Source organism: Ambystoma mexicanum, chromosome 1p, assembly GCF_040938575.1.
Source record: "Ambystoma mexicanum isolate Mex_15411 chromosome 1p, UKY_AmexF1_1, whole genome shotgun sequence".
Lineage (NCBI taxonomy): Eukaryota > Metazoa > Chordata > Amphibia > Caudata > Ambystomatidae > Ambystoma > Ambystoma mexicanum.
Genome location: NC_090921.1, coordinates 577,613,633 through 577,631,841, shown reverse-complemented (window position 1 = coordinate 577,631,841; position 18,209 = coordinate 577,613,633). Strand labels below are relative to the sequence as shown.

Sequence of the window (18,209 nt, the reverse complement as noted above, 5' to 3'; positions counted from 1 at the left end):
CAAAGAGCATAATTGGTAGTGTTCTATTGGTACTATTTGAGGGGGAGAGCTGAGGGGGAAGTGGGTTGGTACAGGGTTTGACAACTGATTGCAATGTATAAGGTGATTTATATGGAGAGACGTTGTGTAATACATTGGATTCATGGACAATTTTAAAATGAAGAATTTCAAATACACATTTATTCAGATTTGACACGTATTCTTGGGGAGGTTGTGATGGGACTGGATTTACCATAACCCACACAATGTAACGCATGTATTTGTAGGGCGCACGTTCACCCCCAGAGGGGCATCTTGGCATCAGAGGGGCATTTTGGGCATACCCTAGAAGCTTTTCAACATCCATGTGAGCTCCCCACACCTCAGCCCAGGCGTACCCACTACGCTGACCCCATTACGCTCTAAATATAAAGAGGCAGTGCAAACCTTTAACAAAACCAATATAAAAGCAAAGGCGGAAAACTATAATCAAAGAATCACAAATACAAGCTCAAGTACCAGCAGCTATTCAAAATCCTTAGGGAATTTGAAATGAAAACTGTGCTCCCCCCCCCGCCCCCCTTTCATCAGAAACAAGGCCTGGAGCCAAGAAATCCAAAAGGAATTCGACCAAAATCACAGGACACCAGCAGGCTATAGCCAATCATCAAATGTCCTTAATGAAGACGCATGAGGACATCAAACGATGACATACCCCAAACCTAACCACTAGTGATAACCCACCCCCTAAAATTTAGTTTAAACCCTGTACCAAAGCCAAAATCAGTGTCATAGTCCAGAAATTACAACCCACAGCATGCCTAGAGGATACCTGCCCCACGAGTATACTAAAGGACTCCATGGGATTATTCTTACCGTGGATCACCAAAGTGGTTAATATGTCCTTTGCCGAAGGCATAGCCCCGCAATCACTGAAAGGAGCATGTATCACCCCTCTGATTAAGAAGAATATACTGGACCCGGCATCCCAAGAATTACTAACCTATTACCAACGTCCAATACCTTCTCAAGACACTTGCCAGAGCAGCCTACATACAGCTACAGAAATTCATAGAGGACAAGGACATCCTAGGGATATTTCAATCAGGATTTGGAACTCAACATGGCAAGGAGACTGCTCTTCTAGATCTCAAATCCAACATTATTGAAATCGTGCAGAAGGGTCACCCAGCACTCTTCGGCAGCTTTTGATCTCAAAGACCATGAATTGCTTTAAAATATATTAGAAGAAATTGCCTACTTCTCCAAGAAAACCACCCAATAGATCATGTAATTTTTAGGTCCAAGAACATCAAGAGTACCTGTAGAAGATGCCCAGGCCACTCCCATTACCACCACATGTGGAGTACCACAGGGCTCATGCATATCACCTACTATTTTTAACATCTACATCAGACCCTTCCTTGACCTCCTTGATGGCCTGGGTGTCCCCTATGCTAACTATGCCGATGACACCCAGGTACTCGTGAAATTATCAGGGAATCGCACAGAAGACAACAAGATCCTGAACAGGGTATGCATGGCTATACAATCATGGATGGCAACCAATCCATTAGCCCTCAATAGTGGAAAAATTGAACTCCTCATTGTAGCCACAGGACCACGGCTGAAGAAACGCGATCCACTTTACGCGAACATCTCAATTTTGGGTAATCTTCTCCAAATGCGTCAAATAATTTACACGTGGTCTAAATGTGAGCATGTTACATCATACAGGAAATCCTTGCATTGGCTGCCGATCAAACAGAGAATCATACCCAAGACACTCTCCCTCACCTACAAATATAGGAGCAGCCCATATGGACAATACCTAACTGACAGTCTCAAAACCAAGCAATCTGTACGTATGTTAGGGGCTGATAACCACACATGAAGTCAACCTTGCTTTAAACTCACCAAATTTGGTGCAACAAGTTTTGAAACGCATGCACCACGAGAATGGAATTGCCTCCCCCTCAACAGAAGAACTTCTCCCTCTCTAGCTAACTTCAAAAAGGCTATAAAAACCCTTATCTTCAACTCTGCAGACTAAGCATCTCCCCATAACTGCCCTCCCTGACCCTCGATAAATATTGTCTTGTCTATTGCGCTCTGAGGCCCATGGGCGTGCAGCGCCTTATAAATATTTAAATAAATACCTACTCGCCATAACGATCCCCAAACTTGGACTAATGTGAGGTAATCCCTACTTTCGAAGGGATTGTGTCCTCCGACGTATTCCTCATCTTAGATATCTCCTTCCAGCTCTGCTGGCCTCGGAAAATGTTTTCTCTAGAGGGCGCTGCGCGTCGACGTCCTTCGAGTCGATGTCCCTCGACAGCCGCCGTATCGACGTTCGACGTCATCCTGCCTATAAAGGCCGCGCGCAGCGTCCGTTGCTCAGTTCCGTTTTTCCGCGCTTACTCAGTGCCTCGGAATACCGTTGCTCAGTTCTTAGTCAGATTAATCATATTTACCTCGAGTTATTCGATCCGTACTCGATGGCTTCCTCGTCGGAACCGACAACCCCTCGATCCGGCTTCAAAAAATGTCGAGATTGTGGGAAAAAGATGTCGTTGACCGATCCTCACAGAATTTGTCTGTGGTGCTTGGGAGCTGAACACCATTGTTCAGAATGCGAGGACTGTATGTCCATGACAGCTAAGGCCCTGAAGGAGCGTAGGGGGAAGCTGGAGAAAGGTAAGACTTTTAAAGCTTCTTCTTCGTCGACGAAGTCGAGACATTTGTCTCCTCGTCACCATTCGCGCTCCAGGTCTCGGAGTGGGTCTCATCACTCCTCGAGATCGAAGCACTCGAAGAGGAGACGTCGAAGATCCCCTTCTCCGTCTTCCTCTTCCTCTGTTTCGCCAAAAAGAATCCCTTGCCCCACGAAACATAGTTCCCGGGCTGAATGGGAGGAATTCCGAAAGAATATGATGAGCGTCTTCGAGAAAGCGGCCTCGACCCCCTCGAAGACTGCCGAGAGCGATGCTCTGGTCGAAAGACCCAAAGGTCAAAAACGCCGCGAGTCGCAGTACCCGGCGAAAGAAACCTCTCGAGCGCGTTTCGAACCCTCGAGCAGGACTATGACCTCCAAACCTTCCTCGAAGGTTCCGTCGACGCCGTCGACGAAGGTCCCGTCGAGGTCGATGTCTTCGACGCCGTTGTCGAGGGGACCTTCGACACACGGGTCTGTCGACTCGACGCCGGCCTCGACACCGGCGTCAACGCCAAGAAAAGTCACGGTTACCACACATCCAGTGACTATCCCCAGGCCCTCGACGTCGATGGCTTCGATATTGTCGAGTAGAATTCCAATTCTGTCGAGGTCCTCGAGGCCTCCACCTCTATTTTCGACGCCACGCTCGAAGCCTTCGACGTCGGCATCGACGCTTTCGAGGCCAATAATGACAAGTTCGGCACCCTCTGCCTTGGAAATGGGATTTACTCCCTTTATGAGTTCAGAACAATTGAGAACTATATCCTCAATTTTAGAAGAGGGTGATTTGTCTGAACAAGACACATTTGAGTTACAGGGACCTGTAACCCCAGTTAGAGAGGAATTTTCCTCTGAAGAGCGCAGATTAAAGGATCTTCATGATTCTTTACATGAGGCAAGTGGGTTAGACACTTCCCCTGAGGTGGAGTTTGCTAAGGCAGACCCGGGGGAGCATGCTGAAACCCCCTACAGAGCCTTAATGGCCAGGATTACAGAGTTCATGGGGTGGTCTGCACCTTCACAATCTTTCCAACAAGATGACCTCACGGATATTCTTGACAAAGGCCCACAAGAGGATCCTGTGGTGCCCTTTCATAAAGCTCTTCAGAGAAAGATCATGACAAACTGGGAAACCCCAGATGTAATACCAGCAGTAAATAAAAAAACTGTCTACAAAGTACAGGGTATCTTCCACAGACCCAGAGTTTTTGTCTAAACACCCATCCCCAGAAAGTCTGGTGGTACAAGCAGCATCCTCTACCGATGTCAAGACGGCTTATCCTACAGTCCCACAGGACAGGGACGATAAAAAATATGATGCTATGGCAAAGAAAGTCTTTTCAGCATGTAGCATGGCGTTAAAGTCTGTTAATGCTACTTGCACCCTTGCTAGGTTCAGCCATACACTTTGGGAGTGTGCTTCTACAGCGGCTGACTGCATCCCGGAGGGAGAAGAAAGGGATGCGTTCCTGAATATTATACAGGACGGTAAAGACGCTATGTGCGACTCCCTCCAGACGGGCATTGACTTGGCTGACAGTATCAGCAGAGCAATGGCGGCAAGTACATCAACCAGGAGATTCGCTTGGTTGAGAAAGTCGGGTTTTGCCCCAGATGTGCAAGCCAGGCTCTTGAACATGCCATTCGATGGCTCTTCTTTGTTCGGGAAAAAGGCGGATGACAGTTTAGAGAAACTGCAAACTTCAAAAGCTGCAGCAAAATCCCTAGGAGCTGCAATCCGTCAGACTCCTTTTCGTCCCACTGGAACCTCTGCGAGGGGAAAGTCCTTTCGCTTCTACTCCGCATTCGGAAGAGGTATAGGACGACCGGCTCAAAGGGGTCAAAGAAGAACTACCCGAGGTGGACGGGGTAGATATTCTAAAGCCGCAGCAACAGCAGGTGCCTCTTTACCATCGGCATCTGCATCAGCCGCCCCAAAACCACTCTGAGGACTCCCCTCACAGGACACCTGTAGGAGGCAGGTTGACTCAACATCTGACGGTATGGCAGGCTAACACGTCAGATACTTGGGCATTGGAAACAGTCGCCCAAGGTTACTGCCTGCCTTTCCTACGTAAACCTCAGAGTCATCCACCGGGGATCAGCTCTCAGAAAGCTCCAGATCCGCTCCTCTTGCAGGAAATTTTGGACCTGCTAGAGAAAGGTGCCATAGAACCGGTACCTGTAGCGGAGAGGAACAAGGGCTGGTACTCCCCTTACTTTCTCATTCCGAAGAAAGACGGAGGACTGAGACCCATCTTGGACTTGCGAGAATTGAACAAATTCCTCAGAAAAGACAAATTCAAGATGGTCACACTTTCTCAGATCCTCCAGGCCCTTCAGTTCCAGGACTGGTTGGTATCTCTGGACCTTCAGGACGCTTATTTCCATGTGCCTATCCATCTCAAACACAGGAAATACCTGAGGTTCGCAATTGGCAACTCTCACTATCAATTTCGAGTGCTGCCATTTGGGCTGACCTCCGCCCCGAGGGTCTTCACCAAGTTAATGTCGGTAGTGGCTGCAAGTCTAAGGAGGGAAGGGATTCACGTCTACCCCTACCTGGACGATTGGCTGATCAGGGCTGTTTCTCCGGAACAAGCTCAGATCCAGCTAAATCACGTGTGCCACTTCCTTCACAGACTGGGCTTCTCCCTCAATTTAAAGAAGTCACAAATGATACCATCGCAGAGACTCCAGTTCATAGGAGCGATCCTGGATACTTCCCTGGGAAAAGCCTCGCCACCAGAGGTGAGGGCTCAAGATATTCTACAGATGGTTACCAAGTTCCAGCATGCCCAACGTCTCCCAGCCTTCAACTTTTTGAGGTTGCTAGGCCTCATGGCATCCTGCATTTTCCTTGTGCCAGAGGCTCGCCTGAGAATGAGATCCCTCCAGTGGGCACTGAGGACTCAGTGGTCACAATTCTCAGGGAGAATGACAGATCTTCTTCAGGTTCCCGGCAGGGTGGCTCGAGACCTTCAGTGGTGGGCCTGTCAGGAGAACATTCTGAAAGGAGAACAGTTTTGGCAACCCTGGCCGGAGATAACAGTAGTCACGGATGCCTCACTCACGGGGTGGGGAGCCCACGCCAACGACTTGACCATCAGCGGTCGTTGGTCTCCATCGGAGTCCAGACTACACATCAACCTGTTAGAGCTGAGAGCCATCAGACTTGCGCTGAAGGCTTTCCTGCCAGCTGTACAAGGGAAGAACGTCCTGATAATGACGGACAACACGGTGGCCATGCATTACCTCAACAAAAGAGGAGGCGTAGGATCACTACCCCTGTGCAGAGAGGCGATGCAGCTCTGGTTTTGGGCAATCCAAGAAGGAATCTCTCTATCGGCAGTTCACCTAGCCGGAGAGAAGAACTTGACAGCGGACGCTCTGAGCAGGCAGAACACAGTCTCCCACGAGTGGGAGCTAGCTCAGGAAGTCCTTCAAGAGATCTTCGCCCTTTGGGGAACCCCTCAGGTAGATCTGTTCGCCACCAGCCTAAACAGGAAATGCGACCTGTTCTGCTCAAGGGAATTTCCTCCGAGAGGAGCTCTGGGAGACGCGTTCATAGTGGACTGGGAGTTTCCGCTTCTGTACGCGTTCCCACCGGTCCCTGTCATTCCTCCAATGATCAGGAGGTTGAGAAGATTCCGGCGAACCATGATCCTAATTGCCCCGGATTGGGCCAGGAGAACGTGGTACCCGGACCTTCTAGACTTGTCCATCTGCCCTCCAATTCGACTTCCACTCAGAGAGAACCTACTCTCACAGAAGGGAGGTCAGGTTCTCCATCCGGACATCAAAACCCTCAACCTTCACGCTTGGCTTCTGAACGGCTGAGGTACAAGGATTGGGACCTCCCTGATGATTTTATGGAGGTGTTGCTTTCGGCAAGGAGGCCAGCAACAAAGTCTTTATACCGCTGCCGTTGGAACAGATTTTGCAGCTGGTGTAGAGAACAGAATATCGACCCATTTTCATGTGGTACACCAATGGTTTTGTCCTTCCTACTATATTTGGCAAATTCAGGCCTTCAAGTTGGCACCATTAAGGGCTATCTCGCAGCGCTATCCATCTTTAAGCGTACTGCGGAAGAACCATCCTATTTCAAATTACCCTTGGTAATACAGTTTCTAAAGGGGTTAACCAATGTTTATCCCCCAAGACCATTCCAAGTTCCCCTATGGGATTTAAACTTAGTACTAACTTTCCTGATGGGTACACCTTTCAAACCTCTCCATTCTTGTTCGTTAAGATTCCTTACCCTTAAAACTGTTTTATTAATAGCACTTACATCTGCTAGAAGGGTGAGCGAATTACAAGCTCTTTCTTGTAAACCCCCTCATACAATCTTTCACAAAGACAAAGTTGTCCTGCAAGTGAAGCCTAATTTCCTCCCAAAGGTGGTTTCTGAATTCCATATCACTCAGAAGATTACCCTACCATCTTTCTATCCTCCTCCTCACCCGGGGAAAGAGGAAGAGAGGTTACACAGACTAGACCCTAGGAGGGCTTTAAGTTTTTACATTAGTAGACTAGCCAGGATAAGACAGGCAGACCAGCTGTTTGTAGGTTACACAGGTCACAAGCTGGGGTTACCAATAACTAAGCAGACCATTTCCAGATGGATCATTCTAGCCATTCTGGAATGTTATAAACTGGCTGGGAAAGAGCCCCCTCAAAACCTTAGGGCTCATTCGACCAGAGGTATTGCAGCTTCATCGGCCCTCAAGAGGCGTGCCGGTTAAAGACATATGTGCGGCCGCTACATGGTCATCTGTCCATACCTTTACACGTTTTTACAATCTGGATTCCTCCTCCAGTCAAGAGACTAGGTTTGGAAGGGCTGTACTGCATTCTATTCATCAATAGAAGACAGCGTGAAGTCAGTACTCCCTCCTCCGAATATAGAATACTGCTATGGGAGCCTATCTAAGATGAGGAATACGTCGGAGGACACAATCCCTTCGAAGAACAAGTTACTTCTTACCTTGTAACGTTCTTTCGACGGGATGTTCCTCCGACGTATTCCTCATCGACCCTCCCATCCATCCCCGCAGTTCTACTTCCCTTGTTGTTGCAGTTTACGCTCCTTCAGGGTGATTAGTCTAGTCCAGACAGTAATACTGTGGGCTACAAAACGGAACTGAGCAACGGACGCTGCGCGCGGCCTTTATAGGCAGGATGACGTCGAACGTCGATACGGCGGCTGTCGAGGGACATCGACTCGAAGGACGTCGACGCGCAGCGCCCTCTAGAGAAAAAATTTTCCGAGGCCAGCAGAGCTGGAAGGATATATCTAAGATGAGGAATACGTCGGAGGAACATCCCGTCGAAAGAACGTTACAAGGTAAGAAGTAACTTGTTCGTCTCAGCTTGTCAGTTCCTGAGTGAGGGCCTAAAGGCCATAACCTTCTCTTATCACCCTATGGGATTTGCTAAAGGGACCGTGCTCTAGTTGATATTTTGTTCTTCTGCCAATGTTTTCTCAATTTGTTTTCTCTTCACCAGCCTCACTCCTCACTCTCACCTTCCTCTTCTCTCTGTGCCGTCTATACTACTCCCGCTATCTCTGTTCTCCTCCCCCTACCATCCTTGAGATTGCTGGTCTCCTTCTTGCTTATATCCTCCCATCTACCTTCCTCACCTCTCTCCCTCTCCGCTTTTGCTAATCGCCCACTCTCCATTTTTCCCCTTCTCTCCATCTGTATCCTGGCTCCCTCTCCTTCTCACTCTCGTACTCTCACTCTCTCTAGTTCGATGGGACAGTGGAACCAATAGTTATACATATCAAGCGCTCTGTGGGTCCTCCTCAACTCCCGAACCCCAGCTCTGAGGTAGAATTGGCTCTGCCAAATCCCTGGTGGGCCACAACAAATATGCATCAAACACATGTACTGTCAGATTCCCTGAAAAGAGACGCTGCAAATGACAGTACGATAGATTGAGGAAATGTTTTCATTCAACCAATGGCCACGGACTGCTCTTGTGTTTTAACAGTGCAACTAGGCAATGATTTTCTACAGATATGTCGATAGCATGTATCTATGAGCCACATATGTTTTCAGGATACCAGAAACATTCAGAACCAAATCAATCAAAGCAAAGTAAATGTACTCCCAGACCTGTTAAAGCAGTCTAAACAGGAGACTTACAATAGGCAGTGAAACAAACATCTAGTATGAACCATCACATTTATTTTCTGTGGTTATTTGGTAAGGTTTGGGGGGAAAGGGGTTGGTTTTTAAAAATGTTCTGTTGATTCCAAGAAGGCTGCTGGAGTGAGAAGTGTTCTCCGTCCCCACATGCACATAAATCCTCAAATAGTCGATAACCCCCTTCCTGGGTAATGACCGGCACATAGACAGGGCAGGAGTAAGGGTCTAACTAAGCAGGTACTGCGGCAGACCCGGAGCGCAATATCAGAGGTTGCGATGAAACGCAGACTGAACACTATGGCGCCAGAATATCTTACTCCCATAACAAACCCTTGAAAGAATTGCTGAAAAAGTTGACAATCTATCACTGGTAGATGCCTGGAGAGAAAAGAGAGGCGATGCTAGAGGATACACCTTTTACTCCCACGTACACAGGTCAGCATTGAGAATAGACTACATTTGGGTGTCAAGATCTGTTCTAGGACAAGTGGCGGACATAGAAGTGGGAGCTATAACCCTATGTGATCATGCCCCTATCACACTGAAAATTAAAAAGACATTAAACACATTGGGGCTATGGAGATGGAAATACCCAGCACACGTCTTCAAAGACGAGACCCTGAAAGGGGAATTAAGGCAGGGCATAGAGAAACTCTTCCAAACTAACGAAAAAGTTAGGCAGTAAGCCCACTCAAGATATGGGATGCATTTAAGGCCACAATACAGGGAAAAATAATAGCGATAGCGGCCCAGAGGGACAGAGCGCAGACTCCTAGAGGAGGACCTAGAAGCCAAACTGAAGGTAGTTATGCTTAAGATGGCATCGGCGACGACAGGGAAAATAAGAAGGGAGTATAAGGCAATAAGGGGCCAACTTGAAATCATACAAACAAGTAGAGTAGAGCGTTCCCTAATGCATCTTAGACAGAAATACTATATGAAAGCAAACACAGCAGACGGGCTCTTGGAAAGGATGCTGAGGAAAGAGAAGGATAGGACCATCTTTAAGATCAGTATACTCGAGGGGGAAGTAGGCTCACAACAAGCGTCCATCAGGAGGGAATTCACAAATGACTATGCAAACCTATACAAATCAGACGACCCAAAGATGCAGAACCAGCTAGAATACCTGGAAAACTGTAGCTTACCAAAAATATCAGACCAAGAGAGGGCAGACCTAGAGAAAGAAATTACTATAAACTAGGTCTGCAGAGCCATCGTGTCACTCCCAACCAATAGAGCCCCGGGCCCAGACGGATTCACAACAGACTTTTAGAAACTATTCAAGGAAGGCCTGGCCCCTCACCTAGGTCGTCAAAACACACACACACACACACACACCGACCCTAATGGTCGCACTAGATGCTGAAAAAGCCTCCGACAGGGTTGAGTGGCAATTCCTATTCCACACCATGAACAAAATGGTTTTTGGGGAGGCCTTTATAGCCAAAATAGCCGCCAACTACTGCAACCCCTCCCTACGCCTGTTAATAAACGGAGACCTGTCCGACCCAGTGGCAGTAACGAGAGGAACAAAACAGGGATGCCCCCTATCCCCACTCCTATACACCTAAACCATCCATCTAGAGCCACTCTTGAGCAAAATAAGAAACGAAGGAAATAGAGAGGGTCTCCTTTGAGGTAGGGAACACAAGGTGGCAGCTTTCGCCGACCACATGCTGTTATCAATAACCAACCCAGGGAAATCCCTCCATGCAATAATAATAATAATTTAGCATTTATATAGCGATACAACTCTCAGGCATCTGAGCGCTGCTTATTATTACCCACGTGTGTAGTGCTCATTTATCGATCTCGGAAGGATGAAAGGCTGAGTTTGGACCTGCCGGGATTCAAACCTGCTTCGGCAGGCTCTGCACGGATGTCAAAGCAAGCGCTCTACTCGCTGTGCTATCTGACAGGCTGATGCCAGAATAGATAGTGCAAGCCCATTTCGGTGAGGTCTCAGGCCTAAAGATAAACGGAAACAAATTCGAAATACTAAACTTGACCAAGCCGCCGTAAAAAGAGAGGGAGCTGAAATCCAGCTTTCTATACTCATGGAATATAAAATGCTTTGGAATCCATCTCACTAAAACTATGGGCCAACTATTCATAGCGGACTACCCCCCCCCCCCCCCCTTACTGGTGCTCAACAGGGATATATTACACAACTTGGGTCCTCGAACACTCTCCTGGATGGGCAGAATCGATGTTGTGACAATGGTTCTCCTACTGAAACTGCTATACGTATTCAAGGCCCTTCCCATAAGAATCCCCATGTCGTACTTTCGGGCTATTCGCAAACTCACAAGGGCCTTCATCTGGGATCGCAAAAAAAAAAGAATCTCAAATAAGGTGATGTTGTTAGCTAGGAACAAGGGGGCATGGGGGAACCTGACCTTAAAGCCTACTATTACGCAGCACAGATCAGTCGTCCGGGACTGGTCAAGGGACGACCGTGAAATAAAGTGGAGAAAAATGGACAGGGCAGTGGTGGGGGAGCACCTTAGGGAGGTCCTATGAATACCCAGGGGAGATAGACCCTGCAATATGTATTGCAGCAAAATCGGAACTCTGGTAGGGAATTCATGGGACGTGGTGGTAAAGCGGTCCAAGCTCACCACCTTCTCGTCACCTCTCACTCTGATTTTCAGGAACCCACAATTCACGCCAGCGATGTCCGGAAACGGATTTGGCAAATGGCAGGAAGGCGGATGCCAGAAGATACGGGACATGGTCGAGGGAGGGGAGATAAAAACCTTCCCCCCCCAGTTCAAGATAGACTTTGGAGTGGGAGAAGGGGAACGGTTCCACTACGCCCAACTGAGACATTGGCTTCAGGACCCCATAGTAAGAGGCAGCAACAAGAGCCCTGACCCCATTTGAAAAGTTTGTCACCACCAATGCAGGGGATAAATACATAGTGGGGACAATGTACGGCTTAATTAAAGAAGGGAAAGAAACAAGGGAAAGACGCTTCATGGCCAACTGGGACAGGGAAACAGAGCAAACAACCAACGAGCTATGGACAGGACTATGGACAAACATCCCCAAACTCACACAGTCAATACAGATACAGGAAATCTGATAAAGATGATGTACCAGTGGCATATAACCCCCAATAAACTGTCTACATTCTACCGATCAACATCCAAGCTCTGTTGGAGGGAATGTGGGGAGGAAGGGAACTTGAGGCACATATGGTGGCAATGCCCGAAAGTCCAACAGTTTTGGCTAATGATTCAAGAAGCAGTGAAATAAATATCAGGCGCAGAGGAGAAGGGCAACCTTGGCTTGTTCATAATTGCCCTGGGAAGGGACCTGGAAAACCTGCCCACAAGAGCACAACGCAAAGTCTACATGATTCTGGTGATGGCTGGGATCTTGCTAGTAGCCTGCAAGTGGAAATCGAAGGAAGCGCCTTCGGAACACAAATGGGTAGGGAAGATATGGTACTTGGTGGCCATGGAATGGGTATCATACCCTCTCCGGGGAGACCACCAGAGATTCCTTATGGACTGGGACCTAGTGATGCTCTTCCTTATGAAGGACTCAAAAAATGCATGGTGCCTAAGGAGAATGAAACTAGTGTGAGTAATCTGAAACTTCGCCCCTACCTGGGAAGCGGAGGCGTCCGCAAACCAACAAAGGAGTAGGAGGGTGTGGTCCAACAGGGATAGGGAAGGAGTGAGGACGACTCGAGGCTTATGAGAAGAGAAGCGGGGCTCCATTGAGCGCTAAGGGAGGAAAGGGAATGTGCGAGAACAATCTGAGGAAATCGACTGGAACAACCAAGACCAGGGAAGGAAATTTCTTTTATTTGTTTGATTTCCTTTCACAATATGTTTGAACAAAATGCCAATAAAAACTTAATTGCAAATAAAAGTTTTTTGGGGAAGATAATTCATTCGTTGTATGGAAAGACCAAAAGGAGAACTGTCCATGCAATTTTTAAAGAATCTGCTTTTTGTGTTCAAATTATTAGACTTCACAGAGGAGCCAGAGAGAAAATATACTTTTGAATGTAGCAGTAAACAACAGTGTGGAGAGTGGATCGAAGCCCTCAACCATGCCAGGTAGGTCCAGAACGTTTTTTAGGTTTAGTCTGTAGGGAGAGAAAAAGAGGGCAGGGTTAAGGTGCTGAGGGCAGGCTTGGGGCAGAAGACCGTAGATGGGAATCAATGGGTTTAGTTATTTCAATGACCTGTCTTTTATATCAGTGACAAAACATTGTTCCAATTTACAAGGCTTTCCAGATAATTATGAAATCCAGCCAAACTTTATTGGAGAAGAAAAGCATAGACTGGAAGTGTATGTTTATTAAATGGGGCTTTAATATTTATGTGCAAATGTGAACTGGGAATCTTGTCACTCGTTACCCCACAACAGTACTTGGGTTGACAGTGATGTATTGGGCAGTCGTTTAAATCTATGTGCAATATTAATGAACTTTGTTGTTCCATCTGTTTTTGTTGTTTAATTTATGTTTTTATAATTCTTTTGATTTGAAGTTATGAATTCATGAGGAAGAGCTTAATGTTCTATCGGAACGAAATTCAGAGGATGACTGGGAAGGTAAGATTGAGAACACCTAATAATCTTCCAAGGGCAATGCTAGAGAGTTTGAGCAGCTGCTGGAGGGAATATACTAGCAACTTCATGGAGATAAAATCAGTGGCTAAATTGTCCATTGTGGTCCTTATCCCACGTCCTCAAATTGTATGATTCTGCTTAAATCGTGTTTCCCTGTACTGATGTTTCAGAAAATGGGAAGGCTTGTAACCAGGCCAATATTGGTCACGTTATAAAGAAGATCTGGACAAGAGACAGCCCTCGGCAGAATGTGTATCTCTTCCTAGAGTACAGGCCATGCTTTTGTTTGACCCGAGGTTATGGGATATATGGAAATGCCTCCAGCAAAGTGCTATCACCTGCCAGACGTATGGTGAGGCATCAGATATTGCATGAAGGTTATTGAATTGAATCCCCTGTGCCCCACTTGTTGATCTTTGCAAGACTTCGTTGCCAATGTCTCCATTTTGAGCAACACTGAGTCACTGAAGATGTGAATTATATTGTTACTCATTGGGTATTAAAGTTAACATTTTATGTAGGTAGGTAAGAGAACTAGTGCAGGCCCAGGGGAGGCTCAGTCTTCGAGAAAGGACAAGCACAGCCACTAGTATGGAACAAGGGTGTTGCTAGGTCTGGAAATGATCCAGGGCTGTGCTAATGTCGGGACTGTCTGGACTCTGGGCTGGCTAGCCTTTTGGTTGTAGCCCCTGAGCTTCTATCCAGGGCTACAGCCAAAAGACACAGGGCTATAGCCCCCCTCCCGTAGCGACGCCTCTGGTATGGAGACTTGAGAAGTTGGATGAGAGGGTGGTGGGTCAAGTGGGTTCATCTCTTAATAACAAGCTGAAGGGCCTAAACACTGAACACTTGCAGAGTGTAGTGAAATGATAATGTAACCTAGACATTCCAGAAGCATGTGCAAGCTATCTCTCAGTTGTTTTTTTCTTCTCACCTCTTGTCTGCAGGACCCTTTGGAGCAGTATGGGATCTCAGAAGACACTCGCTTTCAGCTGGGAACTAAAAAGCTGTAAATGCTCATTCACTGCCCCAGTAATGTGAACGGACTTCCCTGGCCATATCAGGCAGGACCTCACCATGAGCCAGTGTACTGCCCCCCTTTCGGCCTGAAAGCCGTATGAACATGGACTTATTGACTTAACTTCAGGCAGGCATGGGTGATTTATGCTTGGGTCTGCTCTCCTGTCTGTATGGTCTTCGTTAGTCTTAAAATGCAGTCACAATAGTTTAAAGACCGCAGTCACACTGTAGAGTTGTGGTGGCAGAACTGCAGACAATTGCGCCATGCTTGCCTATTGCTCCAAAGCCAGTACACTTCACAAGCGGATTGCCTCCTGCAAGGAAGAGCTGAACATGAGCCACATTAGCACTCCATTTGTGAGTATACATGGCTGTGGCGCAATCCTTAAAGAGGCTAAAGGGGGGGCTTGACTGTACAAATAGCTAAACTCATTGCCCTGAATCCTAATGGCAGGAACTTGGTGTAGGCTAAGTACTACTGCGAGACCTGTGTTATTTAATGTGGGGCAGTAGGTAAGTGTTGGACACACACATGGGAGAGATGACCGTAGGCTAGCAGATGCTCACTAGAATTTAGTTGCGGTTCAGAAACAGTTGATTCAAAGGGGCAATGGGGAAATCGACTTCTTTAGTATGCAGGTGCCAGTCTCTTAGCAGGCAGCCAGTGGACCATATTTGCCAGTGAGTGCTAGGTGGGGGTGGCATGTACCTACTCCATCTCCTTTCTGTGAAAGGGGATACTTTTAATCATGTTTCTGCCCCCTCCCAATAGCAACCATATTATCCAAGTCCCCTGGCGGAAACTGCAGGCGTTATTTTAAATTGTAGCATTCACATTGTGTTCCTTCTATTTAAGTATTTGTTTTTAGCATTATTTTTTAATTTTTAACCATTGTCTTAGGATCTAGGAAGATTCTACCTCCCAACAATCCCTATCCCTCAGCCTGTAAAATCTATACCACCTTCTTCTAATTGGGAGGTGGGCATGCATAAGTCTTTTTAAAGTGCTAACACATTTAGTTAGCTCCTACTTCTCTTAAGCATTTCCACCAAGCCCTGCAGCATGCCTCCTCTTATCCCACAAGGTGACCCTCAACAGCATGGGTTGTGATGGTCACAGTGGGACTGTAACTAGGTGAAAGGGTAATTACCAGCCATTAAATGGAGCCCGAGTGGTGAAAGGCGAAAATACTTCACTCACATTGTGTAATAATCATTAACAGTTTGAGCCCCCTCACTATGCATACTCTCCACACATGGGCGCACACCACCCGCCCTCTCCGATTTCCCCATCTACCAAGTAAGCTGGCAGACGACATCCAGGCACGGGACTCCTCTCCCCTCCACCCCCTCTCCGCCCCCACCTGCACGCACAGGAAAGCACAATGCTAACCGTGGAACCCTGCAGCCGCACCACCTCAAACCTTGCCAACCAGAGGGAGGCTGATATGTTGGCATAATATATAGGCATTTCAGCATACTCGCAGAATAATGTCAATAAACATGACTGGCTGGCAATGACACTCTTAACAACTCTGAATATAACTATCCCTTGAAAATAGCACGAGTGCAAATTCTAACTTCCACTTATTTGCATGTTGAGTGTCAAATCTGGTTTTTTTTTCTTGTGAATATAGTTACTGTGCGCTTCTAGCAGCCTGGCGATCCTGCAAACTCCCTTGTTGCGATCCTGCGGTATTCAGCATTGCCATAACAAGACCCCAGTGCAAGTACCCTGCAGATACTCAACTCCTAATCCATGGGCCTCAGTAAAAAACGGTACTCCGCAAGGATATGGCAGGAAGGCAACTCCAAAACAATTGAAAGGTAACACTTTTAACACCAGGACGTTACTATTTGTTCAGCTTAGACCAGGAGATTCTCAATCTGCACGAGGTTTGCAATAACGAAAGGATGCTGGCGATCTGCGTTAGTTTCACTTCCTCCTTTCACAATGTGCTGAAATGCAGTCGAGTTGGTTCAGAGAAAGGAGCCCTCTAAGCTAGTGCTGCTGCTAAACCATGTACCGTCTCTCCCCGGTTAATTTCCAGATTCAGTACAGAATTCCCCAGAAGCAGAATAATGATCGTTTTATGTGTTTTTAATGCACTACTATTTTTTTTTTAAAGTGAACACTTTTTTTTATTTTCTTAAATACAGCCATATGTAAATAAATGACCAGTGTCTTGTAAGAAGCTGGGATTGGGTGTGGGGGCCCAGTCCATAGATTTTGAAACACTCCAGATGTTCAGTCCGAAGTATTGTGTCAGCTCCATCCATGCTACCTTCTCTCTCATCGGTGTCTTCCAGTTTATAAAAACGTGCAACAGATGAACTCTGGAATCTAGCTGCTGAATATCACTCTCTTATTTTCTTCCTCACATTTGGTACATCTCATCCATCGTTAGTCATGGACGAGACAGCTTGAGAACAAAAATTACCTATTTACTGTTTTCTAAAAATGCCCCCTATGGTTCTAGAATTTCAGTACTGATTAAACTGTTTTAATAATTTGAATTGGTATTTTTTTGTTTATTCAGTCGTGAAGTTAACGTGTTGTGGGCAAAGCAGTTCTTTTTTGGATGTCTGTGAAGGGCAAACCTTCTAAAAGAGGCCCGAGCCACTGCCTTCTTGAGGGCCTTACTCGTGGGGTCAACAAAGTCTGGTACCCCTGTTCCGGTCTGAGTGACGGGCAGCTAAATAGCAGGTACTCTAGTTCATGCAGACAGTTAATACAAAAAGGGCCCGATTCACAGAGCATTTTCCTATGGGATCGCACCATTATAAAACACTTGTGTGAACCAGGCCCAAAGTTTGGCCATAATGACAAGACAAAAATCGATGGTGGCATCATCTGCCTATCTGTTGAAGTAAGCACAGTCAAGCAGGGACTGGTAGCAGCATTAGGTTGATCAACTGATAAATATGCAATACAATCACTTGTCCGGGGAAGATGTGCACCAGGGTGGATAAAGTACGAAACTTCATTCTCTTTCGTGGCACACACATGTACTCAAAAGAGCCAACCCTATACCCAGAGTAGATGGAGCAGAAAAGGGCTGATTGGAATACAACCACAGGCCCACCCTCATGTTTCTACCTTCTTTGAAGGTATGCAACACCGACAACCCATCAGGTATGAGGTCTGCCAGTGGAGAGTCAAACCCTGCGGATAGCCAGATTTTTGTGAAAAAGACCAGACTGGGACATCCAGAAAAGCTGTGTCGTGGCACTATGCACAATTGACCCTGCGTTCATCAACCTAACCCTCAGGGCCGGTTCCTTCATTTTGTTAATCTGAACAGCAGGTGTTTCCTGCCAGGGTATTTGCACCAAGGTCCTCTCCTAGACCTATATAGGACTGTGCATGGATGTGTAACTCGGAACAATGGACAGTCTGAAGGTGGCTGGAGATCGAGTCTGCAATACCACCAACTTCCCAAATGTCTGCCTCTCTGCACCACTCCTCACAGATCCTGTTAAGCCAAGAGCAGGCTAACCCAAAAGTGGTTTATCTCGGGCCCAGAGGAATAGTGCCAGCTCTACCCACTAAGTACACCATAGCAGACTCTCTCCACCACCCACACAGATGGGTCACATGGACAATAGTAATAAAGGGCAAAACATAACTAACATGTATCATAAAACAGTCTGTAGACCTGATATGTCAACAGCAAAGAAAGACAAGATCCAGATTACAAAAGAGCCTTGCAGCCAGTGCAAATCCAGGCCAAGAT

General features: G+C 46.8%; 1 protein-coding gene across 2 annotated transcripts in view; it reads left to right on the top strand.

Annotated features, from left to right (window-relative positions):
• PLEKHJ1 (pleckstrin homology domain containing J1) overlaps window positions 1-18,209 on the top strand; it is a 382,313-nt gene that overhangs the window by 306,111 nt on the left and 57,993 nt on the right. The window contains exons 4-7 of one of the 2 annotated variants that reach the window (XM_069649516.1): window positions 12,845-12,935; window positions 13,371-13,434; window positions 14,400-14,461; window positions 16,110-16,989. In XM_069649516.1, the coding sequence (XP_069505617.1) occupies window positions 12,845-12,935; window positions 13,371-13,434; window positions 14,400-14,461; window positions 16,110-16,245 (353 nt within the window). In that variant the 3' untranslated portion in view covers window positions 16,246-16,989. Of the gene's footprint in view, window positions 1-12,844; window positions 12,936-13,370; window positions 13,435-14,399; window positions 14,462-16,109; window positions 16,990-18,209 lie in introns of those variants that run through there. The other variant, XM_069649517.1, reaches the window with a different exon arrangement.